Source organism: Nannospalax galili, unplaced genomic scaffold (genome assembly GCF_000622305.1).
Source record: "Nannospalax galili isolate Female #2095 unplaced genomic scaffold, S.galili_v1.0 scaffold973, whole genome shotgun sequence".
Classification (NCBI taxonomy): Eukaryota; Metazoa; Chordata; class Mammalia; order Rodentia; family Spalacidae; genus Nannospalax; species Nannospalax galili.
The window spans coordinates 1,428,101-1,446,711 of NW_008334020.1; the positions used below are offsets into that span (position 1 = coordinate 1,428,101).

Genomic DNA, 18,611 nt, shown 5'->3' on the forward strand with positions numbered 1-18,611 from the left:
ATTCTCTTGAGTGGTTAGTTACATTGATTTTACAACATGAGTATATCAATGTGCACTTTCTATAATATTTTCCTTACTAACAATAAACAACAGAAAATGGGAATTCACTGCCATGAAAAAATAATTCTTTTCTGCACTTCCAGGAGCAAAATACAAATAAAGTTGATTTCAAATGCATGCATAAAGAGCAATAACCCCAACTCACAGAACTTTGCTTTCCAGATCACTTTGAATATTCTAAGAAAATTTATAATGGAAATAGTAATAAAATAGTGATTTTTACTCTGCTACAAAAAATTCCAGTAGTTAAATTTTAGCATTTAAATGTTTAGATTATTCATTGCTTACGTCAGAACAGGACTCTCATCGTTAACATCCTGGATGTTTATAGTGATGGTGCCAACGCATGACTCCAGGGACAGGTTGTCCCTACTTCTCACAGCAATCACTAACTGAAAATGCTAAGAAAAGGGGGAGAAAAGACAGAATGCTTCTCTTTCAGTGATTCACAAATAAAATTTCCCTATGCATAAAATAATGTTTTCAAATCAAACAAAGAAGTATTTTAAATATCTGGAAATATAAACTTAGACCACTCCAAAGTATCTCAATATCATTTGCTGAAAGACTGGTGTCCTTTTTCCACATTTTTGTAATCAATACTAACTGCCAATTGTTAATAGATTTTGAGACTTTTAAACATCAGTTTGTTACATTTTAGTCAACATGTCAAAATATAATTTTCATTTAAAACATTTTAAATCTGATTAAAATGACATATCAAAATAAAATGGTAACTTAAATTGCATTGCTTAAGGAAAAATCTTAAGACTGCACTTTTAGAAAATATTGAAAATATTTCAGAAATGTAAAATTTCATTGAAATGTTTTCTAGCAAAAATTCAAAACATGCACTGACTCCAATGACAGTGTCTCTTATTGAATCCTCTACTTTTGGAATATATCTAAGAAGTTAGCAGACATTGATGCTTGAAATGTACTAAAATTCATCATAAACAACAACAGATTTCCATTTAAGTAAACTTTTAATCAGAGAACATATTTCAACTACTTAGAAATAAAATAGAAAGTATATAGAATAGGGGAGAAAAAATATATGATGGTCAGGTAAAAAATAAGAGAAAAATATAATATATAGTAAGAGTGAAAGCATTTGACAAAGAAAAGATATTAATTTAAAAAGTATTTTATTTATTTATTTTTTATGTGTATGGGTGTTATGCCTCCATGTAGGTAAGTGCATACATGTCATGAAATGCCTACAGAGGCAGAAGAGACTGTCAGATCCCCTGGAACTGGAGTTATGAACAGCTGTTAGCTGCCATGTGGGTGCTGGGATTCGAACTCAGGTCTTCTGCAAGAACAGTCAGTGTTCTTAACCACTGAGCCATCATCTCTCCAGCCCCATGATGTTAAACTTTTTAAACAACTAATCTTCTGCTCATATTTTGCATATTAAGAAAGCATTTAAAACAGGTAGCAAGAGTTTATGCTCCAATTAAATGTAACTTTCAGAATCCTTATCGTTTGATGAAATTGGCAATGCACTAGAAATAAAAAGTAAATCATGAATACCTTTATCATGGTGGACATCATAGTCTAATGGAGAAGACTGTTTTATAAACAAAAGGAAGACGACAGTGTGTGGAGTGATGGTCTACTTATAAATCGTATAGGTATATGGTGTAAAACAATGAAGTGGAGGGAAGTTACAGAGATGGGGGGGTGAGAGGAGGCAGGGAAAAGGAAAGATATTATTATTTAGTTTGAAGTGCCTGCCAAAGGTAAGCTCCTTTTGGTGTATGTTTCTATGACATTGCCGAAGTAGATTTCTTTTAAAAATGCTTTCTGGATTTAAATTTTTTTATGTGTATGATTGTTTTGCCTGCATGTATGTAAGTGCACCCTGTGTGTGCAATGCTGTAAAGTCCATAAGAGGGCAACAGATCCCCCTGGAAATGGAGTTACAGACAGTAGTGAGCCTCCATGTGGGTGCTGGGAATTGAATCCAGGTCCTTTGGAAGGGCAGCCAGTGCTGTTAAGCCATCTTTGCAGCCCTCCAAATAGGCTTCTTAAATGACTAGTCCTTCTAAATGAGCTCACATTCTAAAAATAGACAAATAAATGAAAATATAAATTACCATGAGCTTTGAATGACCAAGAATGGATGAACATAAATTCAAAGATAGAAATAAGTTACCAGTAAATTGAATTTAGCAACATATATTGTAAATTGTCTTATATAGTTTGGTTTCTCACCAGAATATAAGGATGGGATAATAAAAGAAAAATAGACTAAATAAACACAGAATATTAATAGATTAAGGTAAAAAGAAGCATTTAATCATCAAATAGATGGAGGAGAAACTCAAAAGAATCAAATCAAGTTTCATTAAATATCTTATACTAAGAACAAAACAAATTTAAAGACCATTTACTAAAAAATTTAGAACAACAAATATTACTCTTTTTGATTTTTATTTTATGTATATGAGTATATTGCCTGTATGTAGGTAGGTGCACCCAAGTCATGCAATGTCCATGGACAGCAGAAGAGAGCATTGGATTCCCTGGAGCTAGAGCCACCAACAGTTTTTAGCCTCCATGTGGGTGCTAGGACTCAAACCCTGGTCCTCTGAAAGAGCAGCCAGTGCTCTTAACCACTGATCCACCTCTCCAGTCCTAGAAATACTATTCTTGATTGAATATCAAAATACTATCTTTTTGAATATTTTTATTGATTTTTTGTGTATTTCATATACAACATCTTAATAGTCTTTATACCCCCTTTGCCACTGGCACTCTCCTATGGATTTCATACATTCCTACTTTTACATTAAGGCCTAGTTACCCGTCCAGTTATTGTCCACAGATGTCCGTCAGTGCAAGTTCATCCAAGGGGGTCTACTCAGCCTATCTTGGGCACTCTGTTAAAGATGACCAGCTTTTCATCACTCAGCAGTCAGTAATCAGCTGCCCGATACTCTTCCACTAAGTTAGGGGCCTGCTGCCCATTTTCACAGTTCTATGCTGGGATTTTGTCTGATGAAGACTGAATAAATCTTGTGCATGCTGTCAGCATGGCTGTAAATTCATATGAGCAAGGGTCCCAGGAGACTGGAAGAATTTATTTCCATATGGTCATGTTCATCCTCCCCTGGCTCTTACAATCTTTCCACCCCTCTTCCACAATGGTGCCTGAACCATGGGTAGGTGAAGTTTAATATAGGAGTCCTGTCAAAGGACCCATCTGCAGACTCTTATTCCCTGTGCTTTGGCCATTGTGGCCCTTTTTGTTCATCACCAGCTGTTGCATGAGGGAGCATCTTTGATGGGAGTTCAGAGATGCCTTAGTGTTCTTTTTCCCCCTTGTTCCACTATGTTCCATGACTCAGTACTATCTTTTCAATCATGGCAAGATGAATGTTCCTCCTAGCATTTGTTATTCATGGAAATGTTCTTCTGGAAGTCCTTACCAGAAAAAAATAATCATATAAAGATAAATCAGAAGAAGTATCAGAGAAACAGCTATCAGTCTCAATGAATAAATCCTATACACAAAAAATGAAAAATCACCAAAAGATTTATTAAAGTTACTCTTTTCAAGATACAAAAATCATTTGTTTCCTATGTAACAATGGAGAAAATGAGAAGTGAATATTTAGGGATAAAGCACAGGAGGTCTAGAAACTATATAAACAATGTTAAAGGTCTTAATGGAAGAAAAGGCATGTCATTGAAAGACTTATTGAGTAAGTAAATTAGTGAAGTTAATAGATGATAGCTGTGCCAATTCTTCAAGATTAATTTGAAAATTATATCAGGGTGGTTACATACCTTTAACCCCAGCACTTGGCAGGCAGAGATAGGTGGATCTCTATGAGATCAAGGTCAGCCTGTTCTACCTAGAGAATTCCAGGCCAGCTGAAGCTACAGGGAGACCATCTTTAAAACAAAAATTAAACACAGCTAAAAAAAAATCAATGAGAATTTTTCTGCCTTAAAGTTACTCTTGAACATTGTATAAGTAATAGAGGACTGGGAAGATTGAAGGCAATTGTTAAGGAAAACAAAGGAGAACAGCAAGCAAGGTAGACTGAGGAGACAGAATCCTCTCTGAGAAATGAGCTGCTGTGTTGTTGTTGTTTTGTTATTTTCTTTAATTTTTACATGGTGAGAAAACTCTTTTCTATTTTAGAAAATGATGACCGAGGTAAACAGTTGTTTATAAAACTAAAATTTCTACTAGTCTATAATTGGAAGCACTGAGAAATGTTTAAATAAACTGGAAAACATTTGAAGTTGAATTGGCCACCCTTCCCAGATAATTTGATAGGAAAAAATGGAATTGTTATCTTTTCCAAATATGTATAATTTGAAATTTGACTGAGGAAAGAAAAGAGGCCAGGTCTCCACAATCAAGTTAAGCCAAAGACAAGAATAACTCACCAAGTAATTCAGGACTGAGTTAGCTATAACCTTATTCAATTTCCTAGAACACTAAGTTCTAGGCCTTTGAAGAGAACCAAGCCCTTGTCCACATCTCGTACATAACCATTAGAACGCAGTATCTCAATATTGTAAGAAAAAGATAAAATGAAACAAATAAACTTCTTAATGTTTTCTAATGAATTTCTATTGATATGGATAAGCTGGAAAAAATTGGTAACTTTATTTCAATTTAGGTAACTTTTAATTTTTTTAATTAAATACTATATAAAGGCATGGTATTTTAATGCCCTGATTAGTCTCACCTTGGGATTTGTTTCATAGTCCAAAAGAGGCTCGACTGTTTTAGAAATAACACCCGTATGAGAATCCAAAGCAAAGTAGGCAGTGGCATTAGCTGAAGAATTTAATATTAAAAACTAGAAAAAAAAAACATGAACATGGTTGATATATTATTATAAAAGTGTGAATTGTGAATTGACATTTTTGATGCAATTATTTGGCAAAAGCTATAACAAGCTTAATTTGGTGAAGACAGTGCTTTTATTTCCAGAGTTCAAAAAGAATTTAAGCATTCTTTCATGTTTTCAGTTGATCTTTTTCCATTGTTTTTTTTGTTTTGTTTTTTTGTTTTTTTTTTTTTTGTACTGAAGTATTAGGGCAATTTTGGTAAATAGCTTTCATTTGTTTTATAATTAGGTTACTTTCGAGTGTTACATTTACAGCCTTTTTTCAATATAGAATCTCATTCCCTTTCATACACTCAGGAAATGTGTCTAAAGAGGTGCAGGTAACAAACGATTTGAAAGAAACCATTTGTGATTTTCTGCATGAAAACATAAAATAAAATAATGCTTTGGATAAATAGGCTACTTTTACAGGCAATGGCACATTCTTCTCCGCTGTTGTCAATCATACTTATAATGGGGTAACAGGACTCCGGCTCAAGATAAATACTACAGGCCTTGAAAAAAACATCATAAAGAGGATAAAGTGTTTGTTTTTAAAGTGCATATTGATTGCAGCTGAAATCAAACAATAAATCCTTGGATGTATGATGTGCAATGCCATTTCAAAACACTCATGACAGCCGTTTCGATGGGCATATTCATTTTCTTGTATTTATCCGTTTGTGAACAATCAAAACTGGCTTACCATAAACTAAAATCCACTAAATATTTTTATGGGGGGACCTCTTTTGTTTCTTCCATTATGATTATTTTGGATTCATTAAGAGTTATCACTTTCTAATTTTTTTGTTTTGCTTTTGTTTCCTGATGACATTTATAATAAAATTCAAACATTGTAATAATTTTTACTTATGGAAAATATACATGTATACACTAAATTTATAGAGAGGCTATTTGTCTATACGTATATAAATATATATGCCCACAACCTCAAACACACAAGCCCCATGCTCTGACCCTCTTCCCTCCAGGATACAACCCACACTGTCCCAAGTGGGACTTTTGAGCCTGGTGGCAGGAATTAGTTTTCCTGTGTAGTTTTCTATCCTTGGTCCAAAAAAACCCATAAGGACAAAAAATATTACTTAGTGCACTAATCTGTGCCTCATAATCAAGTCAGCATAAAAATTATATAAAGACTAAATTCTCCTGAGAAATGTTCTCCCAAACTTTGGGGCTGAAACTATATTCTCAGTTTTGTTTATAAGTCAGTTGCTACAAGCATGAGCAAATAGAAATATTTTGTCTGTTCTCTGGGGAATTTGACTGAGTCATCAAGGTTAGTGTAGACTATCCCAATCGATTAATGTGATTTATAATGCATAATGAATTAACAAAATTTGTTTCTTAGAAATACAATTACATTATAGGTTATATTATACCATAAATTTTCTAGAAAATAGAATATGAATGGATTTTCAATCTATTTACTTGTTAAGTGCTAATATTCTGTTCTTCTCAAATTATTGCTGAAACCTAAGTAATATGAAAATCTAAAATATCTTTTATGGGAATTATGTGTGTACTAAGGAAAATATGTCTAAATGGGATGAATCAAAAGAAATGAATAACGGAAAGAACAGTCCAGTAGAGTGCGTGAACACCATCAGATAAGGATGAGAGCTGTAAGCTCTAGGTTTACAGTAGGTTTGCAGGCCATTTTAGGTCTTTTACTTTTGTTTTCTTCTTTATCTTTTTTATTCTATGTTATGATATTCAAAAGCTTAAATTCCTTCTATTGCTTCAGTAAGCTTTGTAAGATACAAAGACTAGTTTAATTAAAACCTGAGGAAGTGATTTTTGCTCATTGAAAACTGATCATTGCACTCTGTTTCCTAAATCTTGCAGAAAACTTAAATGATAATTAAAAACTTACTTCAACTTCTTGCCCCAGGTCTGGATCTCTTGAAAGAATTGCATATATAAAAGCAGATGCAGGAAGGTTTTCAGGAACAGACACTGAAACACCTACACAATTATACAAATCAGCGGTAACTGAAGAGTCACATCCTTCTGCCCCCTCTTGCTTCCCATTGCTTCTGTGAGTCATCAGCCTGTAACTATCTTTGAGTAATTTTCTTAATGGTGCTTGTTTTAGAAGAAAGAAACTTCAAATATTTATTCACAACAGCATCAATATTTATCTTTTACTTTAATTTTAATGACGTCTTGTGGGGGAGCATATGTGTTGTGCTGGTCTATTCACCCATGAAGACACATATGGAGACCTGAGGTTAATGTTGATGATTTCTTTGAACACTTCTTTACCTTATTTTTGTGACAAGTTCTATCACTTATCCCAGAACTTACAATTTCAGATTTACTGCCTAGGCAGCAAGCCCCTGGGATCTCAGCTTAGCTCTCCAGTACTGGAGTTGTTGGTACACATTGCCAAACCCAGCTTTTATGTATATGCCAGGGACATAACTCAGGTCTTTACACTTGTAGAGCAAGCACCTAACCCACTGACCATTGTCCCAATTCAATTTACATATTTGGAATGAGATCTCAGTGTGCTTTCCAGCCTGCTGTCCAATGAAATCTTCCTGCCTTAACCTCCAGAGTAGCTTGGACTCTAATCATCAACTACCCAGCCCAACTACCTTGCTTTTTAAAAATTACAACTTAAAACAGCCAGAGTAGCTTGGACTTTTATTTCTAAATGCAGAATCTTTGTTTATATGAGGAATAGGATACTCAGTATCTAAGCATCATTTGTCACTAGTATATTTCAGCTTGGATTCTTTTATGTTAGACTATCGATATTTTATTCATTTTCACTGTGATATATAAAAAATAGACACAGGCAGTGCAGTAAGGAGGAAATGTGCTTTAATTCAGGCTCAGTCAGTATTCTTATCTGTACAATTGGAATAAAGAACATTTTAAACATTAAGATTGGTCTGAAAATTGATTATATCATAAATTCCTGTCAAAGAAACTCAATAAATGCTACTTTCCTTTCTTTAAACATTGCTCCTTAACCTAATTCTGATGCAATCAACCATGATTCTGTCTCATCCCAAAATCAAATAACACAGACGAACACACAAGCATGTTAACAATTTGTAGTTTCTCCATCAGTTTTGTGATTCCACATATGGTACTTGTTTTCTCTAGATGATTCTTGCTTACTGTGCACTTGAGTCTAACAACGAGTTCTGTGAATATTGTTTTACGATATATTATAGTAGTACCTAAAAAATCTTCAAGCATTTTAACTTTTTTTTTTTGTCTGTTTCAAGACAGGGTCTCCCTGAAGCCCCAGATGTCCTGGAACTAACTAGGTAGACCAGGCTGGCCTTGAACTCACAGGGATTCACCTGGCTCTGCCTCCCAAGTGCTGGGATCAAAGGCGTGCGCTGTGACTATTTTTAAGGATATTATGAAACACTTTCCGTGTGCGTGATACTAGTTTACTTTGAACTTTTGCTTGAAACTGATGTATGTGAGCAGATGCTCTGAATTAGAAATTTGGCCTACTTATCACTTCTAGGTAATTAAAGACAGTAAGTAAATTGATTATGTCTAAATCAAATCAACAACATGAAATTGCATCAACGCATTTTTGAGTAAATTCAAGGGGTGTTACCCTTTGTTTAACAAAAAGTGAATTTTCATACTTCATTTCAGTCCCAAGGACACCACCGATATGATGGGACAAGGGCATTCTGATCCCAAGAGTGCCTTAGCAGTTCATGTTGGTTCAGCCAAGTCTGTGGTAGAAATCAGGTCAGAATGACCTTGAGATCCATGTGCATCCTTTTAAAGCTTACTGTAATGTGGAGACACTAAAAGGAAATTACCAAGAACATCAAATCGTTTTACAGTCCTCCAAAAGATAGTATCTTCTTCAAACAGCAAAACTGAATACTCGTCCATGCCAGGACCACTTTGGTTTCTCTTTCTTAAGTTTAGCCTCTGAGTGGATCCTTTCATATTAATTCCTTTGAGATAAATTTGTTATTATGCCTATCTGAAGGTATGTTTTGTTTAAAAGAAATGAATGTGTCTCAAAAGTTTATAGGATACAAAGGGGAATGTTACTAAAGATGGGGATGAGACAATGCTTGTGGTTAGAAAAGGGCAGAACACAGTGATGGGCAGGCCTCCAGCGGGGAGAGCTGGTATTTCAATGCCTGCCTCATCCCTTTGCTCTCCCTCTTCTTTTCATCTCCATGTCTCCGAGTTAATGAGGTAGTTTCAATGAATGGAAATAAAAGGACAAAGAAAGCAATCAGAACAGGTAGAATAAGTTTAAAGGGTTCTAATAAGACACATTGCTAAGTAATTGAGATTAGAAATGGAGAGGGATTAGGGAGATTGCTTAGTGGTTAAAGACTTGTATATGTAGCTCAAGCTATAAGACTAGAGCTCAGATCCCCAGAACCCAAATAAATGCCAGGTGGATTTAGAGGCTTGCCTATAATTCCAGTTTCAACAGAGACAGGGGATGCCTGGAACAAGCTGGATAGAGAAACTAGGTATGGGTGAGCTTTGGGTTTTAGTGAGGCACCCTGCCTTAAAAGAAGAAAGTGAAGGAGCAATGGAGGAAGATTCCTGACAGCAACCCGAGTGGTATCCACACGTGTACACACAGGTGTATGTATACTACCAAACACGTATGCTCACGCATATGTTAGCATACATATACACACAGTCATACATTTGAAAACAGAAAAAAAAAAAAGAAATACATGGAAGGCAAAATAAAAAGTCAAACAAACAGGGTAGATATAACTGCTGAGATCAAACTGACTCAAGAATTAAACCAAGTCATTTGCTGAGATTCTATTATGTGCAAGGTCTTAATATATTTTAAAGGTTGTATTTTGAAGAGGGATTATGAAATGACAGACACATGAATGAGAGGGGTTAAGGAACAGTATACAAAATTGTGATCTGTATGACAGAAAGGAAACAACCATGTTTCATTATTTTTATATATAAAGATATGAGAATTCTAATTAATTTATTAAGATCAATTTACAAAATTTCAATTCACACCAAAATTTTAAGGAATATATCTTTTTATACATATGGAATACAATCTCTGTGTATTATATTTAATTAATTATAATTCATATAGCAAAAGACCTTTAAGCATGGCAGGTGTTTTTTTCTGGGGGGGGCAAACAAGGCTATCAGATGGCATTCATGTGTGCTACTAAAGCTCCAAATGGCCTTTTCTCCTCAAGGTTGGCAGTATGTAGGTAAAATTACAATTACTTTAAAAAAGATTAAAATTTAATAGCTAGGATGCTTATGAAAATGTAAAGGTATCTTTGAGACTGGAGAGATAGCTTAGTAGTTAAGAGCACTGGCTACTCTTGCAAAGGACCCATGTTTGATCCCAGCAACCACATGGCAGCTGACAACCATCCATAATTCCAGTTTCAGGGGATCTGATGCCCTCTTCTGGCCTTTACAGGCATTCACAGAACAGGTGCACTTAAACACACGTGCAGGCAATATACTCATGCACGTAAAATAAAAAAAAAATAATAATAAATGAAATTTAAAAACTAAATATTAAGGCATCTTTATAATCATACAAAAGAGATGATTATATGTAAAATGGTGTATGTATTTATAACTATCAGTATCATATCCTCTCAATCCAAAATGAAGGAAAGATTCAATAGTTTTTCCCACGCATTCCTTCTTGCTCTTTGTTATTTAAAACAATAATTTTAATGTCTAGACAGGAATTCATCAAGTGTATATGCCACATTTTAATCGCTATCTTATTGTTAGAAATGTTGGTTATTATATACATTATGCTATGATAAATACATAGTGCATATTGACCATATTTCTAATATTAAATATGAACTCTAAGAAGCAGAAATATTGGTATAAAATTTATAATCTTTCTTAATTGTTTGAGAATTTCATACATGCTTATAACGTGTTTTGATCAAACCCATCCCTCATCCCTTCCCTTGTGTTCCTCTCCTATACCCCCACTTCTTTTTCCTCCCAATTTCATATTCTCCTTCCTTGTAGAACCCAGTAAGTTCCCTTAGTGCTGCCCTTAAATGAGCAAGTGTGGGACCATTCATTGGATTCATTGGAGCAAGGGTAGTATAACCACCAGAAGGCTCCTCTAAAAGCTGGAGCTGATCCACCAGGAGTATGGGCGATGCTGAGCACACTGGGAAAAAGAGGTGGAAAAAGGGGGTGGAGCTGGGGCCATATTGGGCACCGCAAACGCCAAGAGGGTGTGGGGGTGAGGGGATACGACGACGACGACGACGCAGATGGTGCATGCAAAATATGGAAAAGGAAAAGCCTATAAGAATCCACGTTTCTGTAAACCACCCCGTACCAAATGTCATAAGTTATGCAAAATCCAAATAGGATGCCTTATGTCCGTTTGTCAGCCCTGGGGCCTCAGAGAGCACAGGCATGGGTCTCCCCAGAGAGGGAGGGGAAAATTTACTGAAACAGGTAGCCAGCCTCTCATGGCCTACCTCCCTGAAGAAAATGGATTCTTCCTCCTCCAGCCACCATCAATAGCTCCCTAGATGCGCACTTCATGAGCCACTCCCCTATCATGCTGTGATTTTCACTGGCTTGATTTTATACACGTGTTGTGCATGCAGTCACATCCACTGTGAGTTCATGTGTGCAGCAGTACTGTCATGTTCAGCAAATATTTTTTCACTGCAGACACATAATACCTTTAGCTTTTACAGTCAGTCCACCCCCACTTCCACAGTAATCTCTGAGCCTTAGGAGGCAGGTATGTAGTATAGCTGTCTCATTTAGAACTGATGACTCCATAGTCTCTTATTCTCTGCACATTGACCAGTTATGGGTCTCTGTGTTAATCATTATCTATGGCAAAAAGTAAGCTTCTCTGATCAGAATTTAAAGATGCTGGGGCTGGAGAGATGGCTCTGGTTAATAGCACTGAATGCTCTTGTAGAGAACAAGGGTTCAGTTCCAGTATCCACAAGATGGCTAACTAACATCCATAACTCCAGTACCAAGACACCTGACACCTTCCAGCCTCCCACACTGCACACATGTGTGCACTTGCATACATGCAAAAATAACAATAAACAAAAAATTAATACACTTAAAATTAAAATGAATACATAAAATTATGTTATAAAAAAGAGATGCACTCATATTGGATATAAAGACAAAAACTTAAGGGGCAACTTATTATTATGTTCATTTAGCAGAATGACAGTACTAAGTTCTCCCCTTGAGCCTATGACCTAGTCAATCACAGAGGTTTGGCCCAGTTAATGGTACCAAGCATGAGTTTCATCTTGTGGAGCAGGATTTGAAATCAACTGTAAACTGGTTGTTTATTCCCATTACAGTCATGTCACTTCTGCAACAGTGGACATATCTTGCCAGGCCAGTTGTTACAGTCATTTTTAAACCTGCTTAGAAAAATAGTGTGCTGTGTGAAAGAATATTAGCTTGTTTATGCCTTCGACAATGTTATTTTCTCTATTTTCATTCTTTGGATAATAGATCAGGTGTAAATATATATATAGTGTATATGTGTGTGTACATACTCATGTGTGTTTAAATGCAAGTGTGTGTAGGAGTGTGCATGTATGTGGAGGTCTGAGAATATCTCAAGTGTTGTTCCTCGAGTCATCCTCCTTTTCCATAGAGGGTTTCTTACTGACCTTGAGTTTACCAGTTAAGCTAGGCTTGCCAGCCAAAGAACCTCAGAGATTTACCTGTCTGCCTCTACAGTACAGGATTGCAAGCACACACTACCACCTCTGGCTTTTTTACATGGCTTCTGCAAACTAACTCAGGTCCTCATGCTTGTAAGGCAAGAATTTAGTAAGCTCTATTTCCCAAGACCTGTAAATTTAGCACATTGTTTAGATTTTTATTTAATTGATAGCTTATGAGCCAATATATTAATCCATATGTTATAGATAAATATAGAATACTTTTCTCATCACTTTTATCCTCTATCTGCCATACAAAGGAATAATTATACTTGAAATTTGAGCTACACTATTTTATTTCCTTTATAGAAGCCTGTTATGTCTCTCATTTTATCCAGATTTTTATTTCTTCTTAATAAAACAGGCCAGGCTTAGTGGCACACACTGGGATCATGGCACATAAGCTTAAGATTAGGCTGAGCTGCATAGTGACACATGTTTAAAAAACTCAAGAGCTAGAGATACAGTTCAATGGTAGTGGACTTTCCTCTGTGCACAAGGTCTTGTTTTCAATCCCTAGTACATTCCACCACAATTAAAATCACAAAGTAACCTCAATTCTATTTCCAAATTTACCTTTTACGTTTTCTTAGCGTGTTGTTTCATGATTTTTTAAAATTGGCTGTAATATACCTGCTCCTGTTGAAAAACTTGAATCACAGGAAATAGGATCATCCACATTCTCCACAAAAACCATGAACATATATGTGCTGGTATTATTGACATCATCCCGCGCCTCAATTTCCAAAGAGTAGATTCTGGAATTATTTGGACTATCAAGATTCAGAGGCTGAAGAACAGTGATTATACCTGTAACTAACAAAATAAATAAATTGAACACAAACCATTAAACTCAAATATTTAAGCCTATGTTAGTTTATTTATATTTGTGATGTTTGAATTCACATAAGGATCTACTTTTTCATTCATAAGAAAGAAATGAAAGCTTTTAGCAATTAGCAACTATATATCCACTGCAAATATTTTTACAAGCTTTTACTCTATGCTCATTTTAAAATTATGACTGCTTAAGCCTTATTTTATCACATCTTCCTCTAAATCTCTAAATTACTATGTATTTGTTTACCAAGCACAGATAGTAGCATCCCTACTTTGAAACACAGACTTTTACATTTTATATTAATTATAACTATACAGGACAATAGTGTTTGAGTGTGAAACTCAATCTCATCATTAATTTCTCCCACTGCTCAACCTCAGTCAGCTGCATATAAAGATAGAAACGAGCTCAATGGTCAAACTAAAGAAATTTTGCTAAAATGCAACCTATTATTCATCCCTGGTGCTACCATCTTCCTTCTCTCTGAAAAGTTCTTTTTGCTTTTTCCTTTGCTCTTATCCTGAATGTCTTCATAACTCTCACAAGGCTTCAAACTCAACTAAAATCACCTTATACTTCCTCCACTGAGGCTTGAATTTTGAAGAGTCATGCACAGATCCCAAACTATGGTTTCAAAAAGTATATTATCTAATATACTGGATGATCAGGATGATGACTCTGTAACGTACCAACTTGCTAGGCCACACTATATCCCAGAATTCTATTTTCGTGTACATCTGGTTTTGGTGGACCACAGAGAAAGTCTTTGCCAAGTTGGAGGTTCAAAAGGTAGCAGCAGCCACTTGGTTTACTGTTTCTTAGTTTAGATTTTTACAGGAGTTTTAGCTGATCTCCTACACACTGACTGAAATGAACTAACCACAGCTTAGTCTGAAATGATCTTATCTTTCTCTTGGGCCCATCCAGCCCTTTGACCTTGACACACCACCAGAGTTTATGCTCAAGAAACATGAATCTGAGTTACATTAAAATAAAAAATTCTCAGACACAAAAAATATCTCATAATATTTTAAGTAAGTTTAAAATTTGTGTTGGGCTGCATTTATAGCTACAGTAGGCCTCAGGTTAGACACACCTATGAGATCTTTCAGCTTTTCTGATTTCCAGAATAGGTACTTGTGTGCTCATTTTTGTGATAGAAGGACCCAGTGTCTGCAGGACACCAACACCACCAAAATCAGAGGCAAGAACTATCACAAGTCTCTGTCATGCTGACGGGACTCCTTATACAATTCTGTCTCTTAGCTTACCCTGGAACTTCCCACTTTAAGTGCATCTTATTTTTCCTGACTTCAAGGTCTAGAATTAGAGACAACATTTTTAAAAACACATAATGAGCTCCCACAATATAATCTTGGTGCTTCTTTTTTCTGGTTGAACCCACACTTGATAACACTAGGAATTAAGACAGCTCATGAGAAAAATATTTCAGAGTAACTATCCTGGCCACATAGAAATCCACCCATAATCAAATTCAAAAATTAATTTTTCTAAGAAAAATTCCTAACAATTGCAAAGATGACCAAAAAGATAACCATCTGTCCTATAGTTATAAGAATTTCACATAAGCATTCATGCTAATTATCTATGAATGACGATGACTTTTTATAAAATCAAGGTAGTATGTCACTCATCATTTCATGAGAATTTCATTTTAATAAGTAGGAAAAACCCAAATATAAATGTCACATGTTTCTGGTGTATTCCATTCTCAATGTTTACTTTTGAAAGAGTAATTTTACTAATCCAAGTTCTAAAGGGAGTGGAGATTAGATAGTGACTGTTTAGCTAAGGCAGTCTAGAAGTATTTATCTAAAACTTACCAGGATCCAAAGCAAACATTTCCTGCTGGGTTTTAAAGGAATAAGTGATGCTGTTATCTTCATCTCGATCTGTTGCTTTTACTCTTGCTAAAAATTCTCCAACAGGCTTCTTTTCAGTCACATTAATGGAATTCAGAGGAAATGGCCTAAAGAAAAATTTTGATGAAAATTTGTTAGAGACAATTTACCAATTCTTACAATGTAATTGTCAAATTATGACTTGAAAAGAAAATTCTGGATTTATGATGATACCATTTCCTCTTGTCAAGTATTTAAGAATGCCAAAGCTATTCAAATGCTGGGAAAACTCATTTGAGGCACAAATTACACAAATTTTGCACAGGCATTAATTTTCAGTTGTATCGTCTGTGGTAGATTGCCAGTCATATGAAAAAAGAAGACATAAAAGAGATGAAACGTGAAAAGCAGAAGTGCATAAAGCATCTCCATTATTCCAGAGAGCCAAGGTATGGAATAGCTGGAAAGTGAACATGGAGACTAAATATGTTCATTTTGATCCTGCTGTCTACTGAGATGAGATGCTGCACAATGTCATGATTCATTCGAGCAATCCAGTTCATTTTTGTCACATTGCTGATTACTCTATGTGTCTCACATAAAGTCCCTGATCATCTCTAGAATATTTCTGAAATTTAAATCTCTTCTTAGTCTGCATTTCTTCAGGCATCATACAATAATTGATAACCTGTGTGTTAAGTAAGGTTCAAGGAGGACAAGGGAGTTGAGTGTGTGACACTGTCCCTACATAAGTTTCTTGATCATAACCCAGTGTGGCTCCTCTTTTATACCAAATATAATTCCCCTCTTGATATTTGAATTTTGTACCACTTTAAATGATTTGATTTTTCTATTCCATTGGTAGTTAATGTGCTGAGCCTTCTAAGACATGAAAGAATTTCTCAGAGGATGTGTTTTAGTAATTCAGTCATGGCACATATGTACTTAGTAATGAATTCTGTTAAATAGATAATAAATGTGTGCTTATTATATGAAAAGTGAAAACTTTTGTCTTATTATTGAAGTGTGGTAGTACAGTTTTATAAGTAAATAATATTCAAAAATTATAGTAGACATAGAATTGTGAATTATATGCTAAAATACACTCCTATCTGTACAAATTTTTTCAATGCAAATCATGTTATTTCCCAAAGGAAATGCTAATAAAACATTTCCAAATGTAACAATTTATGCTTATTAAATAATGAGAGCAAAAGATATGATTCCCAGAAGTTAATAACACTTTTACGTCAAACACAAGTACATCTGCAGATCCACTAATAAGGGATTACAAAAACTCTAAATTTGCTTCTATTGCTCATATACTATCAGCAGGTGAATTCAGAAACTCAATAAGTTACTGTTCATAATCATTGATGGAGACACCACTTAGTAGCAGGAAGAAGGTAATTGAACACTACTGCTTATTTTTCTTTTTACTACTCCAAGAAGTGTTTTGTTATCCTTATATTGTTGTGGTATATTTAATTTCTACAGTTTGGAGACTCCACTTTCACATTATAGGAAAAGTGTATCAAATATATGAAAACATTTTCTTTTGGTGGGGCATGAGACACAGTCTCATTATGTAGCTCTGATTAGCCTAGGATTTACTGTGTAGAACAAAATGGCCCTGAACTCATAGATCCCCTCTGTCTCTGCCTCTCCAGTGCTGGGCTTAAAGGCATGGCAACCACATTTGGCAATCTGCAAACATTTTCTAGTGTTACATTGTATTTGGCAATATGGAAGTAAAATAGTTAAATATTTGAAACTCTTATAAGGTCATGCTTTTACTTAAAATTAATGCAATTATTAAAAATCAATATAACAATTTTGGAAAATCTTGGGGAAAAGGAAAAGAGCAAACCAATTTTTTTACCACATTACACTTATACACTTATGTTATGAAATATTTTCTAATACATACTTTGTATCCATACATGCATACATGCATTAATTATGGATATATACTCATGTTATTTTGACAAAACATCATAGCATTCTACATAGTCATAAACTTCATATTGCCATTTGTAATATATATAAAAATGTTTTCTTTAACCATTCTCCTATGCTTACAGTTTGAAATAAATGTGCTTACTGGAACTCAGGCTTCTCATCGTTTGTGTTTCTAATATTGATAATTAGTGTCCCTTGACAGAACAGACCTGCTGTATCTGTTGCTCTCACTTCAAGCTGGAAAGTCTGGAAAGAGATTTTTGAACCTTTATAATATGCTATTTGACAACTGATAATACACACATATTTTATATGTCTCCTGTTACGTTGGCATTTTTTCTCCAATTAGGTATATTTAATTTTTTTCTTCTAAACAGTTGAAACGTAAATGCTTTCTTACTAGAGTCATAAAAATTTTTCAAAATACCTTCATTTTATATCCTATTAACATTCACTCACAGTTCTTTATAGTTTGGCTGCTAGCCTAAATATAGGGGTAATTGAAACAAAACGTAAATGAATTCTGGATTCAACCATACCAGCAAAATATAATGACTAGAAACTCTTGACATAGCAATCTGCTTGAGGACAATCCCTAGAAACAGAACTTTGAACCACTCTTGGGGATGAAGAACATGATGAATTTTATAAAAGGCTGAGTACGTCATCAGAATTGAGTATGTTCCTTGACAGCCTATCCCTTATTTCACCCCCTTAGATATTGTCCATTACTATCATCAAATGTCGCTTTGGAAACAAAAACAAATCACTATTAACATAGTAAGAGCTCTACAAAAAACCTTGCACAAATATTAAATTTCTGTAATGTATTAGCTTCCCTATTGAATGAAAGTCCCACAATGATTGGATAGTGCTTCAATGCATCAGAGGGCTAGATCTGAACTTCCACTTCTTTTCCATCTAAATTTAATCTCACATAGTGCCTGTAAAATCTGTGTCTCACTGCCCTCCTCTGCATCCTACAACGGTTCAGTGTCTCCAAACTGAAATTCAAAGGTTTCGTTGGCTTTTTTTCCACCTTTTATTTTCCTTTAGATTAGAAAGTTGAGATTATATTCAATACTAAATCTTCTCCCTCATAAGTATCTAAATCACCAGTAACTTCTCTATTTTTACTCCAAAGTCTTGCATTTTACTCTTAAACCCTATTTATTTTATTATTTTATTCTATTTTATTTATTTATTTTTACACCCACTTCCCAGATGGCACCCTCCCATAGCATCCCTCCTGATACTCATTTTTACATATGATCCTGCTTTCAGGCCTTAAGCT

At 34.9% G+C, this 18,611-nt stretch overlaps 1 protein-coding gene across 1 annotated transcript in view; it reads right to left on the reverse strand.

The window, feature by feature from the left end:
• Positions 1 to 18,611, reverse strand: part of LOC115069590 (protocadherin Fat 3-like) — a 122,484-nt gene that overhangs the window by 78,696 nt on the left and 25,177 nt on the right. Inside the window, exons 6-11 of the mRNA XM_029561546.1 lie at positions 17,460 to 17,563; positions 15,338 to 15,483; positions 13,286 to 13,468; positions 6,817 to 6,908; positions 4,776 to 4,889; positions 349 to 461 (exon numbers count right to left, since the gene is read on the reverse strand). Of these exons, the coding sequence (XP_029417406.1) occupies positions 349 to 461; positions 4,776 to 4,889; positions 6,817 to 6,908; positions 13,286 to 13,468; positions 15,338 to 15,483; positions 17,460 to 17,563 (752 nt within the window). The remainder of the gene's footprint in view (positions 1 to 348; positions 462 to 4,775; positions 4,890 to 6,816; positions 6,909 to 13,285; positions 13,469 to 15,337; positions 15,484 to 17,459; positions 17,564 to 18,611) is intronic.